This window comes from Carassius auratus, chromosome 49, assembly GCF_003368295.1.
Source record: "Carassius auratus strain Wakin chromosome 49, ASM336829v1, whole genome shotgun sequence".
In the NCBI taxonomy this organism is placed as follows: Eukaryota; Metazoa; Chordata; class Actinopteri; order Cypriniformes; family Cyprinidae; genus Carassius; species Carassius auratus.
This window is the reverse complement of record NC_039291.1, coordinates 6,054,120-6,070,591: the sequence shown is the minus strand read 5'-3', so window position 1 is coordinate 6,070,591 and position 16,472 is coordinate 6,054,120. Positions and strand designations below refer to the sequence as shown.

Sequence of the window (16,472 nt, the reverse complement as noted above, 5' to 3'; positions counted from 1 at the left end):
TCTACAAAGTCATACGGTATGAACCAGTGTTGTATGTAGGTTTGCCGCTAAAGCAGATCTGTAGGTAACCCAGTTTATTGAATGTTGACAAGAACGTCTTGTATTTGTATTTGTATAAAAATGTTCTGTTCTACAAGGCATAAGCGTGAATCTATTTTTTTAGATTCATCAATCAAAAAATTTTTGCTTCATCCATATTTTTTTATTTTATTTATTTTGGTTCAAGCAATGAAAAAAGTGAAGAATGGCAGTATGTTCGAGAGTGTATATCTTATTTGATTCTTGGGGACATGTTTTATTCTCTGTAACCTATATATTGTCAAGATGCTGATTATCCTGGTCATACTTGCCTGGCTCAGGTGATTTTTTTCAAGGAAGGGGGAAAAAAATCTAAAATATTCCTAAATATTTTTCATTTGATTATATTATCTCCTAAAGGACTGTTACATAGTTCAGAAAAAATGACATGGTCTACATGTAGATATACAAATGATGTTATAGCAGAGCACATGTTTGATAATGTTTGTATCCTGCACTTTTTCCAAATTTAAATTATTTTATTTCTCCAAAAATGAGTGTTTCTATGGTCACAGATTATCCAGTAGTTGCAACCCGATCTCACGGCAATTCGTACATTTTTCACATTTTACGAGTTGCACAATTCGTATGAAATTGTACGAATGACCTACACCTAACTCCGCCCCTAAACCTAACTGTCACTGGGGTTTAGACAAATCATAAAATCGTACGAGTGATGTCGTACAAATTCGTACGAATAAGCTACCTCGTAAAATACGTACGAATTGGCCGTGAGATAGCTAGGTAGTTTGGCTTTTGTGTTATCTTGGTAGGGTGGGGTAACATTTTCTGTCCCCAACAATTGTATATCTTATGGTTTGGTATCAATTGTAATTGACTTTATGGTATCTGGTCAGTAATGTGAGATCTCACACTGTTTATTAACTTCATACACCCCAAAGATGTATTTTTAGCCACCCATTCAGAAATACTTGAATATTCCAAACCTGGTTGGCTTGTCTTCTGTTCCGTTGTCTGTGGTACAGTGTGCTTAGACTTCCAAGTGAATGTGCTGGTGGAGGAAAAACAAAAAGAAATGGAGATGGCCATGACTCTTCCCTCTGCACACAATATCAGGATACTTTATTTAATGTTACACATGTAATTGTCCTTACTACTGAAAGAGAATGTGTGGAAATGACAACAGGGCTAAACTTGAATGTGTGATTGGTGGATGAGAAATATATTGACACCTGTGATCGTTTGAAAGGAAGTCAATAAGTGTACACACTTCTGGTTAAGTAGACTTGGGTATCTAAAAAGTTGTATTCTTTTTCGTTAATGAAGGGTTCTATTTAAATTGGTTTGCGAGTTGTAGGAGTTATTGTTTTGATAACTTTTTTTCCCCTCTTTTTTTATGTAAAAATTATGTAAGTTGTGCCTGTTAATTTAAATAATAAAAATACAGGTTTTGAGTGAGTCCTCTCATTTACACATTGCATAGCTACAGTTATCCATTTTATTAAATGCAATAAGGACAGGTTAAGAATAATCATATTTGTATTTATTTACAAAGTAATATTTTTGAATGCTTAATATGCTGTTCTATTATTTTCATTGATGATGGTGATGATGATTATGATGATATATATATATATATATATAGACAGAATATTAGGCAATTTAAAATATTACTTTAAAAATAACTAGAATAATTATTAATAATAATTATTACTTAATATATTGTGTGTGTGCGTATATATATATATATATATATATATATATATATATATATATATATATATATATATATATATATATATATATATATATATATCCTGTACTATTAATAAGGAAAATGTATACATTGTTTGTATATATATATATATATATATATATATATATATATATATATATAGATTATAAATATTGGCACCCTTGGTAAATATAATCAAAGAAGAAGAAAATTAATCTGTGTTGTTAATCTTTTTGATCTTTTATTTAAAAAAAATCACAAAAATGTATCCTTTCACTGGATAATAAGAATTTAAAATGGGGGTAAATATCACTTTAAAATAAATGTTTTTCTCTAAAACAAACTGGCCACAATTAATGGCACCCTTTTATTCAATACTTTTTAAAAGCTCCATTTGCAGTTTAACAGGTCTAAATGTTCTCCTATAATGCCTGATGAGGTTAGAGAACACCTGACAAGAGATCAGAGACCATTCATTCATCCAGAATCACTTCAGACCCTTTAGATTCCCAGCTCCATGTTGGTGGTGCTTCTCTTCAGTTCACTCCTCTGATTTTCTGTAGGGTTCAGGTCAGAGGACTGGAATGGCTGTAGCAGAAGCTTGGTTTTGTGCTCAGTGACCCATTTCTGTGTTGTTTTTGAGGTTTGTGTTTGGATTATTGTACAGTTGGAAGATCCAAACATGGCCCATTATAAGATTTCTAACAGAGTCAGTCAAGTTTTTATTTTTTATCTATTGGTATTTTATGGAATAAAATATGTCATGTATCTAAACAAGACATCTAGGACCTCCAGCAGAAATATAGGCCCACGACATCAAAAATAGAGTAGTATATTTCATTGTACACATGGGGTACTTTTTATCCATTTGTGCACCAAACCCATCTTGAGTGTTTGCTGCTAAAAAGCTCATTTTTAGTTTCATCTGATCATAAAAGCCAGTCCCATTTGAAGTTCCAGTCGTGTCTGTTAAATTAATATGCTTTAGTTTGTTTTTGAATGTGCTAGGAGAATTTTTCTTGAAACCCTCCCAATCAACATGTGGTGATGTAGGTTCTGTTTGACAATTTTTTTTAAGGTTTTCTGACTCCGAGACTCAGCTATTTTCTGCAGTTCTCCAGCTGTAGTCTTTAGCCACTCAACTCTCCTCCTCACAGTTCATTAGGACGATACACACATCCACTTCCAGACAATTTCGTAACATTTTATGTTGATTGGAAATTCTTAATTATTGCCCTGATTGTGGAAATAGGAATTTGTCAGCTATAACTATTTACTTAAAGCCACTTCACTAATTTGTGAAGCTCAATCATCTTTTGCTGCACATCAGATATATTCTTTGGTTTTTCTCATTGTGGTGGATGATTAAGGGAATTTGGGCTTTGTTTTCCCTCCTCTTTATATTTTTGTGAAACAGAAAGCCATGGCTGGATAATTTCACATTCATAATCACCCTGGAGTGCTCAAAATTTTGAATATGAATGGGAATATACTTCAGAAATATTGTACTCAAAAGAATTTAGGGGTGCCAATAATTGTGTCCAATGAGTATTTGAGAAAAAACTTTTATTTCATAATGATATTTCCCCCCATTTTAAATTAATATTTTCCAATGAAGGGATACATTTTTGTGATTTTTAAAAAATACAATTACAAAAGGATTAACAATGCAGATGAATTTTCACAGCCTTTGATCATATTTACCAAGGGTTCCGATATTTTTGGCCATGACTACACACACATATATATATATATATATATATATATATATATATATATATATATATATATATATATATATATATATATATATATATATATATATATATATATATATATATATATATATATATATATATATAATGCATTAGATATTTAATATACATTGTGTATTATAGGCTGTGTATACTGTGTTAATATCATAGACTGTATAAAAACATGTATGTATACATTAAGTAATAATCAGTTTTATAATCATATCGCATATTACATGTAATAAACATATATTTATTACCAGAGTATGGACTCTGTACATGAATAATACATGTAAAAGTGTGTTAAATACGTTTTAAAAAGTCACGTAGTGTGGTATTTAAATGTATAGTGCATGAATTCATCCCTAGTCGGCATCAGGAAGCCGGACTGTACCATCTGCGCGACAGAGGAGGGGTGCAGTCTTTTTGCCATCCTCAAAGAACTAAGTACAAAATTGACTAAAACTATAGTAAATGTAAATATAAAAACATTAAATTCACAAAGCAGTGCTGTGCCGTCGTCCAAGTGGGCTGTTTTTGAAAAGGCACACGTTGTCCAAATGTTGGTTTGGTCCTGGTACCATCAGTTCTCTTTAGTGTTTGCCAATGTTGGAGGTGTAACTGGGGTCTGGCCCTGGACGAAGGTAAACAATTATTATTAAATGCGTTGTGGTTTGAAATAGCGATGAATTCAGGATTGCAGCTAAAACCGCGCTCTGTCGTTGGGTTGTTTGGTGGCAGCACAGGCAGTGTGCATCGGTGAGATGTGAGGGCTATTTAGTCGTTCAGCCATGATGTCTGCAGATTCCCAGCTGAGTTCAGACCGGTGGCCTGTGTGTGCGCTGCTGGAGAGGAAGGTTGTGTTTCAAAACCCCGTGTAGGGTTCGAGACACAGTCCTAGCCAGGTTGAGTTGAATGTTTAAGCGACTATAATATCTCCCAGCAACGAGTCTTGATAATCATCAGATCTCAGAAAATGACACCATCAGTGAGTGCATAGACAGAGAGAAAACTGGGAAGAGAGTGACCTCACTTTCGAGAGTCAGGTTTACAAAGACAGCTGTCTTCTCATCCACAGCACTAACAATCTCCACGATGCATCCTAGTGGTCCAGTGTCAGTCAGGCTTGATGCTGACTTGCTTCCAGTCCATCATTTGTCCCACTGGGTTTAAGGATTAATGTCATGCATTTGCATTTGATGCTTTTATAGTGTGGAGATGTACAGGAATCATGCAAATATCAGATGATTTTAAAAGGGTAAATGTCAGGTCTGGAAAACCCAAGGAAGCAATAAAAATCTTAATGATTGTTGTACACATTTATATTGTATATTTATGTTTTATGTTTAACTACTGGAAAACATCAAGACTGAAGTTTTCCTTTAGGCATCTCTAAAGTGTTATATTAGCCGATACATTCAGTTGGTTTTTAACATCCTTATCCTGTAACTATGAAGACTGGTAAAGACATTAAATTTCATAGTTCAAAATTTTCTGTATTATATTCTCATTATATTGGATGCCAGTTGGCAAACAGTGACATGAACATATATAAAGTCAAACAAGAACGCATTAAATCATTTTATTAATAAACAGTAACATTTGCCTAATTGTCACTGGATTAAGAGCTAATGGTATATTCTTCACATTTCTCACAAATATAGCAGAGTTATTTTAGTACTATTTATGTAATATTGAAGCATTTATGAATTTAATTGGCTTGTATTTTTATTTTAGTAAAATGACAAATAGCTTTATATATATATATATATATATATATATATATATATATATATATATATATATATATATATATACAGTGGGGATCGAAAGTTTGGGCACCCTTTGAAGGTTCTGTGAAAATGCAAGTAATTTTACAAAAAATAAGAGAGATCATACTAAATGCATTTTATATTTTATTTAGTACTGTAAGAGTAAGATATTGTACATAAAAGATATTAACATTTAGTCCACAAGACAAAATAAATGCTGAAATTATTAAAATAACCCCACTCAAAAGTTTGGGAACCCTTGATTCTCAGTACTGTGTTCTGTTACCTGATGATCCTCGACTGTCTTTCTGTTTTGTGATGGTTGTGCATGAGTCCCTTGTTTGTTCTGAACAGTTAAACTGAGCAGCGTTCTTCAGAAAAATCTTTAAGGTCCTGCAGATTCTTCAGTTTTCCAGCATCTTTGCATATTTGAACCCTTTCAAGCAGTGACTTTATGATTTTGAGATACATCTTATCACACTGAGGACATTTGAGGGACTCAAAAAAAACTATTTAAAAAGATTCAGACATTCACTGATGCTCCAGAAGGAAACAAGATGCATTAAGAGCTGGGGGGTGAAAACTTTTGAACACGATGAAGATGGCCAAATTTTTCTTATTTTGTTGAAATATAATTTTTTTCCATTTAGTTCTGCCCTTCGTAAGCAACAGAAGATACTTGTATGTTTCCCGGTACACAAATTAAGTACAATTTACCTTGATCTTCAAATTCCAAAAGTTTTCACCCCCCAGCTCTTAATGCATCTTGTTTCCTTCTGGAGCATCAGTGAATGTTTGAATCTTTTTAAATAGTTGTGTTTGAGTGCCTCAAATGTCCTCTGTGTGAAAAGATGTATCTCAAAATTATACAGTCACTGCTGGAAAGGGTTTAAATATGCAAAGATGCTGGAAAACTGAAGAATCTGCAGGACCTTAAAGATTTTTCTGAAGAACGCTGCTCAGTTTAACTGTTCAGAACAAACAAGGGACTCATGCACAACCATCACAAAACAGAAAGACATTCGAGGATCATCAGGTAACAGCTCACAGTATTAAGAACCAAGGGTTCCCAAACTTTTGAGTGGGGTTATTTTAATAATTTCAGCAATTTTTTTGTCATGTGGACTAATTGTTTATATCTTTTATTTACAATATCTTACTCAGGACAGTACTAAATAAAATATAAAATGAATTTAGTATGATCTCTCTTATTTTTTGAAAATTACTCATATTTTGGGGAAGTCGTGGCCTAATGGTTAGAGGGTCGGACTCCCAATCGAAGGGTTGTGAGTTCTAGTCTCGGGCCGGACGGAATTGTAGGTGTGGGGAGTGCATGATCAGCTCTCTCTTCACCTTCAATACCACGACTTAGGTGCCCTTGAGCAAGGCATCGAACCCCCAACTGCTCCCCGGGTGCCGCAGCATAAATGGCTGCCCACTGCTCCGGGTGTGTGCTCACAGTGTGTGTGTGTGTTCACTGCTCTGTGTGTGTGCATTTTGAATGCGTTAAAAGCAGAGCACAAATTCTGAGTATGGGTCACTATACTTGGCTGAATGTCACCTCACTTCACTTTCACTTTATTATTTTCACAGATTCTGCAAGGGGTGCCCAAACTTTCGATCCCCACTGTATATGTGCGTGTATATATATATATATATTTTTTTTTTATTTTTTTTTTCTGTTTAACTTTCACTTGTCACTTCAACTTTTTTTAAACTTAATTTTTTTTTCAGTTAAAGTAAAATTATTTTACATTTTTAAAACCTATTTTATTTCCGTTTCTTCAGTTTTAGGTAACACTTTACAATAAACTTCCAGTAGTTAATCTAAGTAAATATATTAACTAACGTGAACAAACATTAAACAATACATTTATTACAGTATTTGTTCATTAGTTGATGGAAATAGCCAATTCACAGTGCATTAACTAATGTTAACAATAATTAATAGCTAATGCATTTGTAAATGTTGAAACTAACATGAACTAAGATGAATAAATGTTGTAAAAATCTTGTTCATGCTTAGTTCGTGTTAAAGTAGCTAACAAATGTTTAATAATAAACCTTATTGTACTGTTAACCAGTTTTATTTAAATAACAATTTTAGTAGTTGTTTTAGATTTAGTTTTTTTTTGGTTGTATCCAATTGAAGTGCTTGTTGAGAATACACTTCAATGTTATGAAAGTAATGCAGTCTTTCACAGCAGTCTTTGACATTTTTAAACATAATACTGGTGTTATTATCGCCTGTTAACTTTGAGTTAAAATTGCTACATGATTGTCTGTTTTAAAAATAGTGTGCTTGGCCTTTCAGTTTGGAATAGCTTCAGGGCCTTGATCATGTCTGTCCTGTAATGAAGTGGAAAGGACGTTTTTCATGTAAACTACTAAACTACAGTCTAAATATTGACGTTGAGAAAGATTGTTTCGTGCTAAATCATGTTGTTTGAACAGCGATAGAGCATGGCTCAAGTGAAAGTGCAGACATCAGCCCCCTTGTCTGGACCTGGCCTGACCGCCGTTGCGCCCGCTGTGGCCATGCCCAGCCCAGGAGCTCTGGGTCTGCAGCCCACCATCAATGGCACAGTGCCAGCCACAACGCCCACCTGCCCCAGCCCTGCCTCTGGCTTTGTGGACTCCACTGTACCAGCCAGCCCGTCAGGTACCGGGACGCTGCATACAGCCAGAACCATTTGTTACTAAGCAAATTATGTTTGGGGAAAACAGTGTATATTGTATTATGTCACAGGGATTTTGGTTTCCACTTAATCTAAACAAACTAAATCGAATAACCTAGTGGAAACATCCGATCATAATATGCATCAGTCATAATGGTTAACATTTATTAGTCAGTTCAGTGGAATGACATTTGTTTACATTTATTTTTAATATGTTAAAATGGCAAAATGAACTCTTATTATTACAGTGGGCCCAAAGCATTTGGACCATTATTTATTTATTTATTTTTTTTACATTTGATTCGTTAGATAGCAAAATATGAAACCAGGTGCCATTATTTGAAGGATAGATGGCACACACACAGTTTTCAAGCAACACTTTTCACGAAAAGATGTTTGTTTGGTTTTAAATGGTTACATTTATATAAACTAGCATCTTGGTTCTCTTATGGTTTCCAAGGTTGCATTTATTTGATCAAAAAAAAAAAAAAACACATTTAAATTATCAGTTTTCTGTTAATATACATGTGATGCAAAGCTGAATTTTCAGCATCATTACTCCAGTCTTCAGTGTCACATGATCCTTCAGAAATCATGCTAATATGCCGATTTGGTGCTCAAGAAACATTTATTATTATTCTTACTGAAAATAATTGTTTCATGTTTTTAGTGGAAACTGTCAAACATTTTTTTTTTTTGAATAGACACTTCAAAAGAACAGCTTTTCAAAAGGAAAAAATGAAGATTCTGTCATCATTTACTCACCCTCCACTTTCTTTCTTCCGTTGAACACAAAAGCAGAGATTCTAAAGAATGTTGGTAAACTAACAGTTGACGGTAGCCATTTTTTTTCATATTATGGAAGTCAGTGCATATATTATCAACTAGTTTACAAAGTTCTTTAGAATCTCTTCTTTTGTGCCAAACAGAAGCAAAAACTCATACAGCTTGAGTTAAATGATGACAGAATTTTCATTCGCTTTAATCCGTCTTTGCTGAATAAAAAATATGAATTTCTTGATAAATAGAACTCACTAACAACAATCTTTTTAATAGTGGTGTACCTGTATCATGTGCTGTATATATCTCTTTTGGAACAGTAATACTGTGAAAAACCTGACATGCTTTTGTTCATTCTTGCTTGTGTTGAAGCTGTATCTATTTCTGACAGGCCCTCCTCAAGAAAACATGGCAAACCCTAAAGAGAAAACTCCCATGTGTTTGGTGAATGAGTTAGCCCGTTTCAACAGGATTCAACCTCAATACAAGTTGCTGAATGAGAACGGGCCAGCACATGCTAAGGTACTGTTAATGAGGAACTGTGATAAAGGCTGGTGTATTGATTCATTACAAATGTATTGGAAAATCCATCCTAAATGTAATGGTACATGAATTAGCTTTGCACATCCTGAAAGCAATCATCCTAGCTCTCCTGCTGGATTGTGTGTGCAGATCTTCACGGTGCAGCTGTGCTTGGGGAACCAGGTATGGGAGTCAGAAGGCAGCAGCATCAAAAAGGCTCAGCACTCCGCAGCTACCAAGGCCCTGACAGAGAGCGTCCTCCCCCGGCCGCTGCCTCGCTCACCTAAAGCCGACTGCAACAGCAACCCAGGTACCAACTTATTTATAGGATCTGGTTTTGGCAAGTTAGTTTCATTTGTAATATTTTCCCTATAAACCTGTATAACATTTCAGATTATAATGCCTAATAGCTGCTAGCCTATAAGTAGGGCCCTATGAAATCCATTTTTTATTTTTTTCCCATTTACATTTTTCTTGATTCAGTTTTTTTCTGTTTTCATTTTTCTCGACTCTTTTTTTTAATGGTTAAATTTACATTTTATTAATCAAAAAGCATGTCTAATTAATTATAATCAGGAAACTTTATACATGTTCACTGGTTAAATTTACATTTTATTAATCAAAAAGCATGTCTAATTAATTATAATCAGGAAACTTTATACATGTTCACATCAATTTATTAAAAGTTTAAAAATGACATGTTTAGGGCCCTATGAAATGTTAAATTTTTTCTTCACTGTATGTTTTATTGTTACCTAATTCTGTGTTTTAGCGTGTCTAATTATTTAAACTTATTTTGTTCATTTTTTTCTTACAGTAGCCTTTTTTCCCCTTCAAAAATACTGTTGTGTTTTAAAATTGTTCTAGTTATCAAATGAAGGCATAACACATTAATTTATCTTTTTATTACTGAAAATTCAGGAAACATAATTTTTTGGTAAACAAAGGGGATTTACTATTAAAATTGAAACATGTTGTGTGATTTTTTTGTTGTTGTAGTAGGCTATGTACATTCTGCCGAACAATAGTAATACACTTCTGGCAAATACTTGTCTTTAAATTAAACTGGACTTTTATTTTGTCAGTTTTGTGTATGAAATAAGATGCTAGTTTTACTCAAATCAAACGGTCAGATGCTCATGAAGTTACTCTCAAAACAGTTCTGGAGATGTTCCTCATGAGTTTACTTCCTCGTGTAGAGAGACCGCAGACGCTGAAATCACAGTGAGCATCACGCGTGCTTGCATAGCACCTTTCACACTGCACGTCTGACCCGGCATATTGCCGGAACATTGCCGGGTCGCCTTCTGTGTGAAAGCAACCACGTCCTGGGATTGATTCCCACATTGAACCCGGGTTGGGGACATAGTAACATTGCCGGATTCAACCCGGGAGGAGCGCTGTGTGAACAAAAGGCAGATCTAATTCTGTGTCGAAGTGATGAGGCGCGTTATCACGCGACTCTTTTACCGGCTGTTTTGAAGGAAGATCAACATTCACGACGAAAAAATATTTGCAAACTGTAATGAAGCAGAGATCAGTTTCACTTTCCGCGCTGACGCAGAGATCGTTTGCTTGCTTCAGTGAAAGTGTAATGTGCCTAATGTTTTCTACTCGTACATTACACGTCACGCGCTGATGTCACGTGTCGTTACGGGATCTTTACGGGTTGTGTGTGAAAGCACGCACATATCCCGGGTCATCACTGGCAGTGTGAAAGTGCAAAATCTAGCGACCCGGGAACAATTGCCGGAACACTTTACCCCTGTATTTGCCGGAATGACAGTGTGAAAGGGGCTCATGTGTAATAGACGAAACCGCGCTTCTGCGAACATGCAGAACATGCAGGATTCATATTCAAATCGACTTTTCCAGCTTACTATTCACAGATACTAGTCCATATCGTGATTTGAGTTAAATGTAATGACCTACTTTTTATTAATTCATTCCAAATCTGACAAATTCCGTGACATTCCGCGTTAAACTGTGAATTCCATTTTTATGACTGGATCCCGCGATTCTGTCAGCGTTTTGTGCATCGCACAAATCATAGGGACCTACATAAGCAAGCTTAATGGTTAAATGCCAGGTTGACCTGAAACACAAGATGACTTCTAAGTCAAAATACACCCTCACTTTGTTTGTTTTTCCAAGTGGACTGTTCTATGAAGTCGGGGGGAGTCCCTGATACATTGATCTCCTTTTGGCAGGCAGCATCACTCCTACAGTGGAGTTGAATGGCTTGGCCATGAAGCGAGGGGAGCCAGCCATCTACAGACCCCTGGACCCCAAACCCATTCCCAACTACAGAGCCAATTACAACTTTAGAGGAATGTTCAACCAGAGGTACGTCCTTCAGCCTGTGGATATGTGATTTTCTTAGAACCTCGACTTTCCTGTCTTTGAAGCACTGAAAGTGCTGAAAGTTGTTATAATGATTCTTTAAACTACATTCTACAGTAGTATGGTTCTGGTAGATGTATTATTTGCCTTTGCTGCCACCTAGTGGTGTCAAACTGGAGTTTTATCAAACATACTCAGATTAACTGTCTGGTTTTAGAGATTGACCCCTGTATTCAACATTTTAATGATGAAGATGTCCTATCTGTGATTTTGTACTTAGCTTTGATTGTTTATCAAGAGGACAACCTATAGGAACTTAAAGAGCTCTCTACCTTTAGGTGGCAGTATTGCTCTATTTTTTCCTCAGCCCTTGTGACTTTGCTTCCCCATGTTTCACATCAAGAGGTAACCCAGCACCCAAACAGAAATGTAAAAGTAAACACAATGAAATGGATTAATATTCCCATGCGGTTGGACGATGCTGTGATGTGTTCAGATCCCTCTGCTTTCTTTTGAAAAAAAAAAAAAACTGACTTGACTTCATAGTTTGAGTGTTTGGTTTATAAATGTCTTTTTTGTATTCTAATGGTTTATGCTCTTGATGGCCAATAATTTACAGCACATATTGTGGTCGCCATGGATTGCAAGTGAACTCGCGTGTAATTATGCAGCCTGGGTTGTTTTTTGTAGTACCTTTCATAGTTTTGCTCATAGTTTTTGAAGATGAAGGCATGCCACATGATAGCATCTGTCCCATTTGAATTATGCGATAAATCACTATACTTTCATATATGTCTAGGATTTGAGCTCTGCATCTAAAACCTCTGATTTATATTCCTGCAAACTTTGAATCGCTATTTGTTAGTCAGGTTTATTCCGGCTAAACCGGTGAGGATGAAAAGAATCATGCCAACACTGACGTGTTCATCGGCTAAAAGAAACGAACAGCGAGAAGCCGATGCTAATCGGAAAACTACATTACATTCCAGCAAGCACATTACACCTTAATCCAGCTGTCATTTGAAGCTTTTATTTAGACGTTTGCTTTCGATTGAAGCTCAATGGACACTGTGAGAACAAAGATGAGGTGAGAAACCCGAGTCTTGTAATGCTAAGATCTCAACCTGATATCAAAAAGCGGCCTGCGTGTAAGTCATTTAGTGGGAAAAATGTATACATGTTTCTCCGCTGCACATCTAGAATTTCTATGATGTAGTCTTTGAAATAGTAATACAACAAGGAGCCAAAGTAAATCGGATCCTCTGAGCGATTACATCATTTTGGTGTGAAGCCTGACCGGAGACCACCATGGGGGACTGTTGTAGATATTAAGGGTGTTGCATATGAATTACACCTTTAAGTCTTTTGCCCTCTCCTCATTCAACACAGATCCTCTCAGATGTGCTAAAGGCCTTGTAGAATTCATTAATTAAAGCTCTCTAATTTATGGTTTTAGTAAAATATCGATGTTGTGTCTGTACTGTTCATTATGGTGAAGAATAATGGCATGGCTGCAGTGGGTTCAAGGATTATGTGATTTAGAGCATTGACAGATTTATGTGAATATGCATGCTTTAATCAGAAAAGGTATTGATTAGCCAAAAACTATTTTGATTTATGCAGTGGTACTTAAAGGCGTAGTTCATTCATTCCAAAAATGAAAATTCTGTCATCATTTACTCGCCCTCATGTCGTTCCAAACCTGTATGAGTTGCTTTCTTATGATGAACATAAAAGAAAACGATGACAGGATTTTCATTTTGGGGTGAACTGTCCCTTTAAAGGTGTCATATCATGAGGAATCTTTTAAGATGAGTTCTGAAATTTTAGAGAAAGCTTGATTTATGCTTCCGTAGACAGATGCATGTTATTATATACACCAGGAATTGACAGGCCGAGGTAATAAAGAGGATGTGGCATAGATGCTATTATTCCTTAATACCTAAATATCGTAAAATGTGAGCCAAACATTGTGCTTTTCTTAGCTTGGTGTAGCACCTACAGCTCTGCATATTGCTCTGAAGGATCCCAGTGTTAGAAACAAGTGACAAACGTTTATTTTCAATGTTGTTCTGGTCATGAAAACTAAATGAAAGCTTTTTTGTTTTGTTTACTAAAACAAGTGTGTGTGGGGGGGGGGTATTTTGTGTTAAAGAAATATATTAGAATACATAAAAAAATTTGCTTTTCCTACTTAAGTCACTATAAATGTTTAACATTAGCAATAATTCGTAAAATGTCATGTAAATGCTCCATTCCAAATAATATTGTGCTGGTCTGCTTTTTGCATATTCAGACTTAAAAAAAAAATTTTTATTTTGAAATTTTTATTTTTATTTTTGCTTTATCTTTACCAACAGCATTATCTCAGGCTTTTTTTTTTTTTTTTTACACTTTTAAATCATTCTGATATGCTGATTTGGTACTCAATATATATTTTGTTATGTCTGCTGAAAGCTGTTGTGCTTCTTTTTTGTGTTTTTTTTAGTGTTTTTTTTTTTTAGATGATCTTTGAATAGAAAGTTCAAAATAACAGCATTTATTTGGAATCTAAATATCGGGGTAACATTATAAATGTTTTTATTGTCACTTTTGATCAATTTAATCTATCCTTGCTGTGTAATTTCTTAAGGAAACTTATAGACCCCAAACTTTTGAATTTTATATCCTTGGACTTGGAGATGAAGACTTCAGCTTGTTTATGAATGATGTAAACATTATTTACATACTCTCATTACACTCCTGGCTAACTGGCTTTTAGATATATCAACTCACAGTCCATATCTTCTTTCAGTCCATTGAGACTGCAGTGGTGCAGAACAAAAGCATCTTTTCCGACTACCAAATCATGTACCCAAGAGTACTTATTATCCCAGCTTATTTAGACTAAGACCAAATCTGCACTCTCATCCTAACTCAGCTTATCCAATCATGTGACAATTGAGCTGCAGTCAGGTAGCATCACACAATTACCTCATCCATCCAGGCCTTTGCTCTTTGTGACTAACATCAGGCTTTGTGTTCCTAACAACATCCTGTGTTCATCTTCTTTGGGGAGTGCCTGCATTCTTTCAGAGTCGAAATTTGGATGGGTCTTTTCCGGGACGACCTCACCTTCTCTCATTTGGGCACGGCAGTAAGGATGCGTCGCTGCTCAACTGTAACAATAATGAAGATAATTGCTGCCGAGCCTCTCCAGTGATATTTCCTGGTCTGATATTGAGCTGTGGCTGACAAGACTGGAAGCTCAGAGGAAGAGAGTTTGCTAGGCGAGCGGCATGGAGTGGAGGTGGACATATGTCACTGTCTGGGCCAAATCAGCACCTTGGTTTGTTTTGATTGCAATAAAGATAACGTGGCACTGAGGTACGGTTGGCTCAATACCAGATTTTGCCTTGATTCTGGTATAGCAGTATCCATACTAAATATATAACTGCATACAAACAAATGGTAGGTCGGCCATTAAATATACATTCAGGTAAATAATTACCCCTTAATATTGTATGATATTTATTTAAATATTATTGCAAGGTGTGTGTCTGAGCAACCTTTTTTCTTTCTTCCATGTTCTTAGATGGCTTTTTTTTATGGGTATGAGTAATTTGAGATACTCCAAAATTTTGGCAACTGAAAATACATTTTTGGATTCAGTCAGAAAATGTTGAGGTTCATTAAAGCTGCGGTAGGGAACTTTTGACACTCTAGCAGTTAATAAACAGAACTGCTTGCGTCTTGCGGAAGAACATCGTAGCCAGAACTACTTCTCTCTGTTTATGTCTATGAGGAATCACAAAGGTACTGGGTTACTCCACCGCGGTTTCCCCGAAGCAATCTAAAATAGTCTGAATATAAACACTTATTATAGGTGTACCCTAGTGATTCAGGACAAGCTAAAAACACGGTTTGGAAAATGGATTCATGGTGTACTCGCTAATTATATACATTTTTCTACATTTTGAACACAAACAAAGTTAAGGACCGCAGCTATGATTGGTTGTTTCTTACCGGGAGCGATGGAGTTTCTGCAAATGGCAATAGGACCACTGGGAGAAGCCAGAGGAGCTTGATTTTTTCACAGATTATCTGTCTCATATTCTACTGTCGGGACATAATGACAGGTTTAACAAATATGTAAAAAAAATATTTTTACAAAAGTTACCTACTGCAGCTTTAACTATGAATTAAAATAGAAACATAATTTTATAACAAAATATGGCTTATGTGCAATTTAATGTATACAACAGTTTTTATTTGAGTGTTGATTTTTAAATAAAGTTGATCAATTAATTGGGTATTTAATAATCTGTATTTTCATTTGCGGTTTACAGCTAAATAAAAACTGTAATTTCAGTTTCAGTGTTTCTGTATAGAAGTAATTTCGGTGCATTGTTAATCGTAATAAAAATCTGATTAATTTTCGGAATCATCACAGTTTTCATTCTCAAATCACGCATTGCATTTTAACACCCTTTATGTTTCAATTCAAACGGACTGAACTGTGCAGTTACTGTATATTTTTGACAGGGTTTGAAATTTGCTAAACTTTAAAAATGTTATTTTTTTCTACTATGTACCAGACAACCCTAGACGAAGAGCAGAGATAGAGAGAAATTAATATCATTTTGAGACCTCTTTCTTGCTCTTGATGCTTTGTCTGTCAGTATGATCCTGGTCTGGACAACTAAAAGTTGTTTCATTTTTAACCGGGTGCTTTTCTTAGCTCGTTTCTGGCACCTGCTTATTCTTTTTGAGATTCTCTGAGGGTACTGGGAAAATCAAATGATGATTTATGTTTGTGGCATGGTTAATAAGATGGTGAAAGGATGGTGCTTTTCTCTCTGCACCTAAT

At 35.3% G+C, this 16,472-nt stretch overlaps 1 protein-coding gene across 4 annotated transcripts in view; it reads left to right on the top strand.

Annotated features, from left to right (window-relative positions):
- Window positions 1-4,069: 4,069 nt before the first annotated feature.
- Window positions 4,070-16,472, top strand: part of LOC113066086 (double-stranded RNA-binding protein Staufen homolog 2) — a 131,371-nt gene continuing 118,968 nt past the window's right edge. For 3 of the 4 annotated variants that reach the window (XM_026237712.1, XM_026237710.1, XM_026237711.1), the window contains exons 1-4: window positions 7,755-7,962; window positions 9,150-9,280; window positions 9,431-9,590; window positions 11,491-11,626. In XM_026237712.1, coding sequence (XP_026093497.1) covers window positions 7,764-7,962; window positions 9,150-9,280; window positions 9,431-9,590; window positions 11,491-11,626 — 626 coding nt within the window. In that variant the 5' untranslated portion in view covers window positions 7,755-7,763. Of the gene's footprint in view, window positions 4,173-7,754; window positions 7,963-9,149; window positions 9,281-9,430; window positions 9,591-11,490; window positions 11,627-16,472 lie in introns of those variants that run through there. The other variant, XM_026237713.1, reaches the window with a different exon arrangement.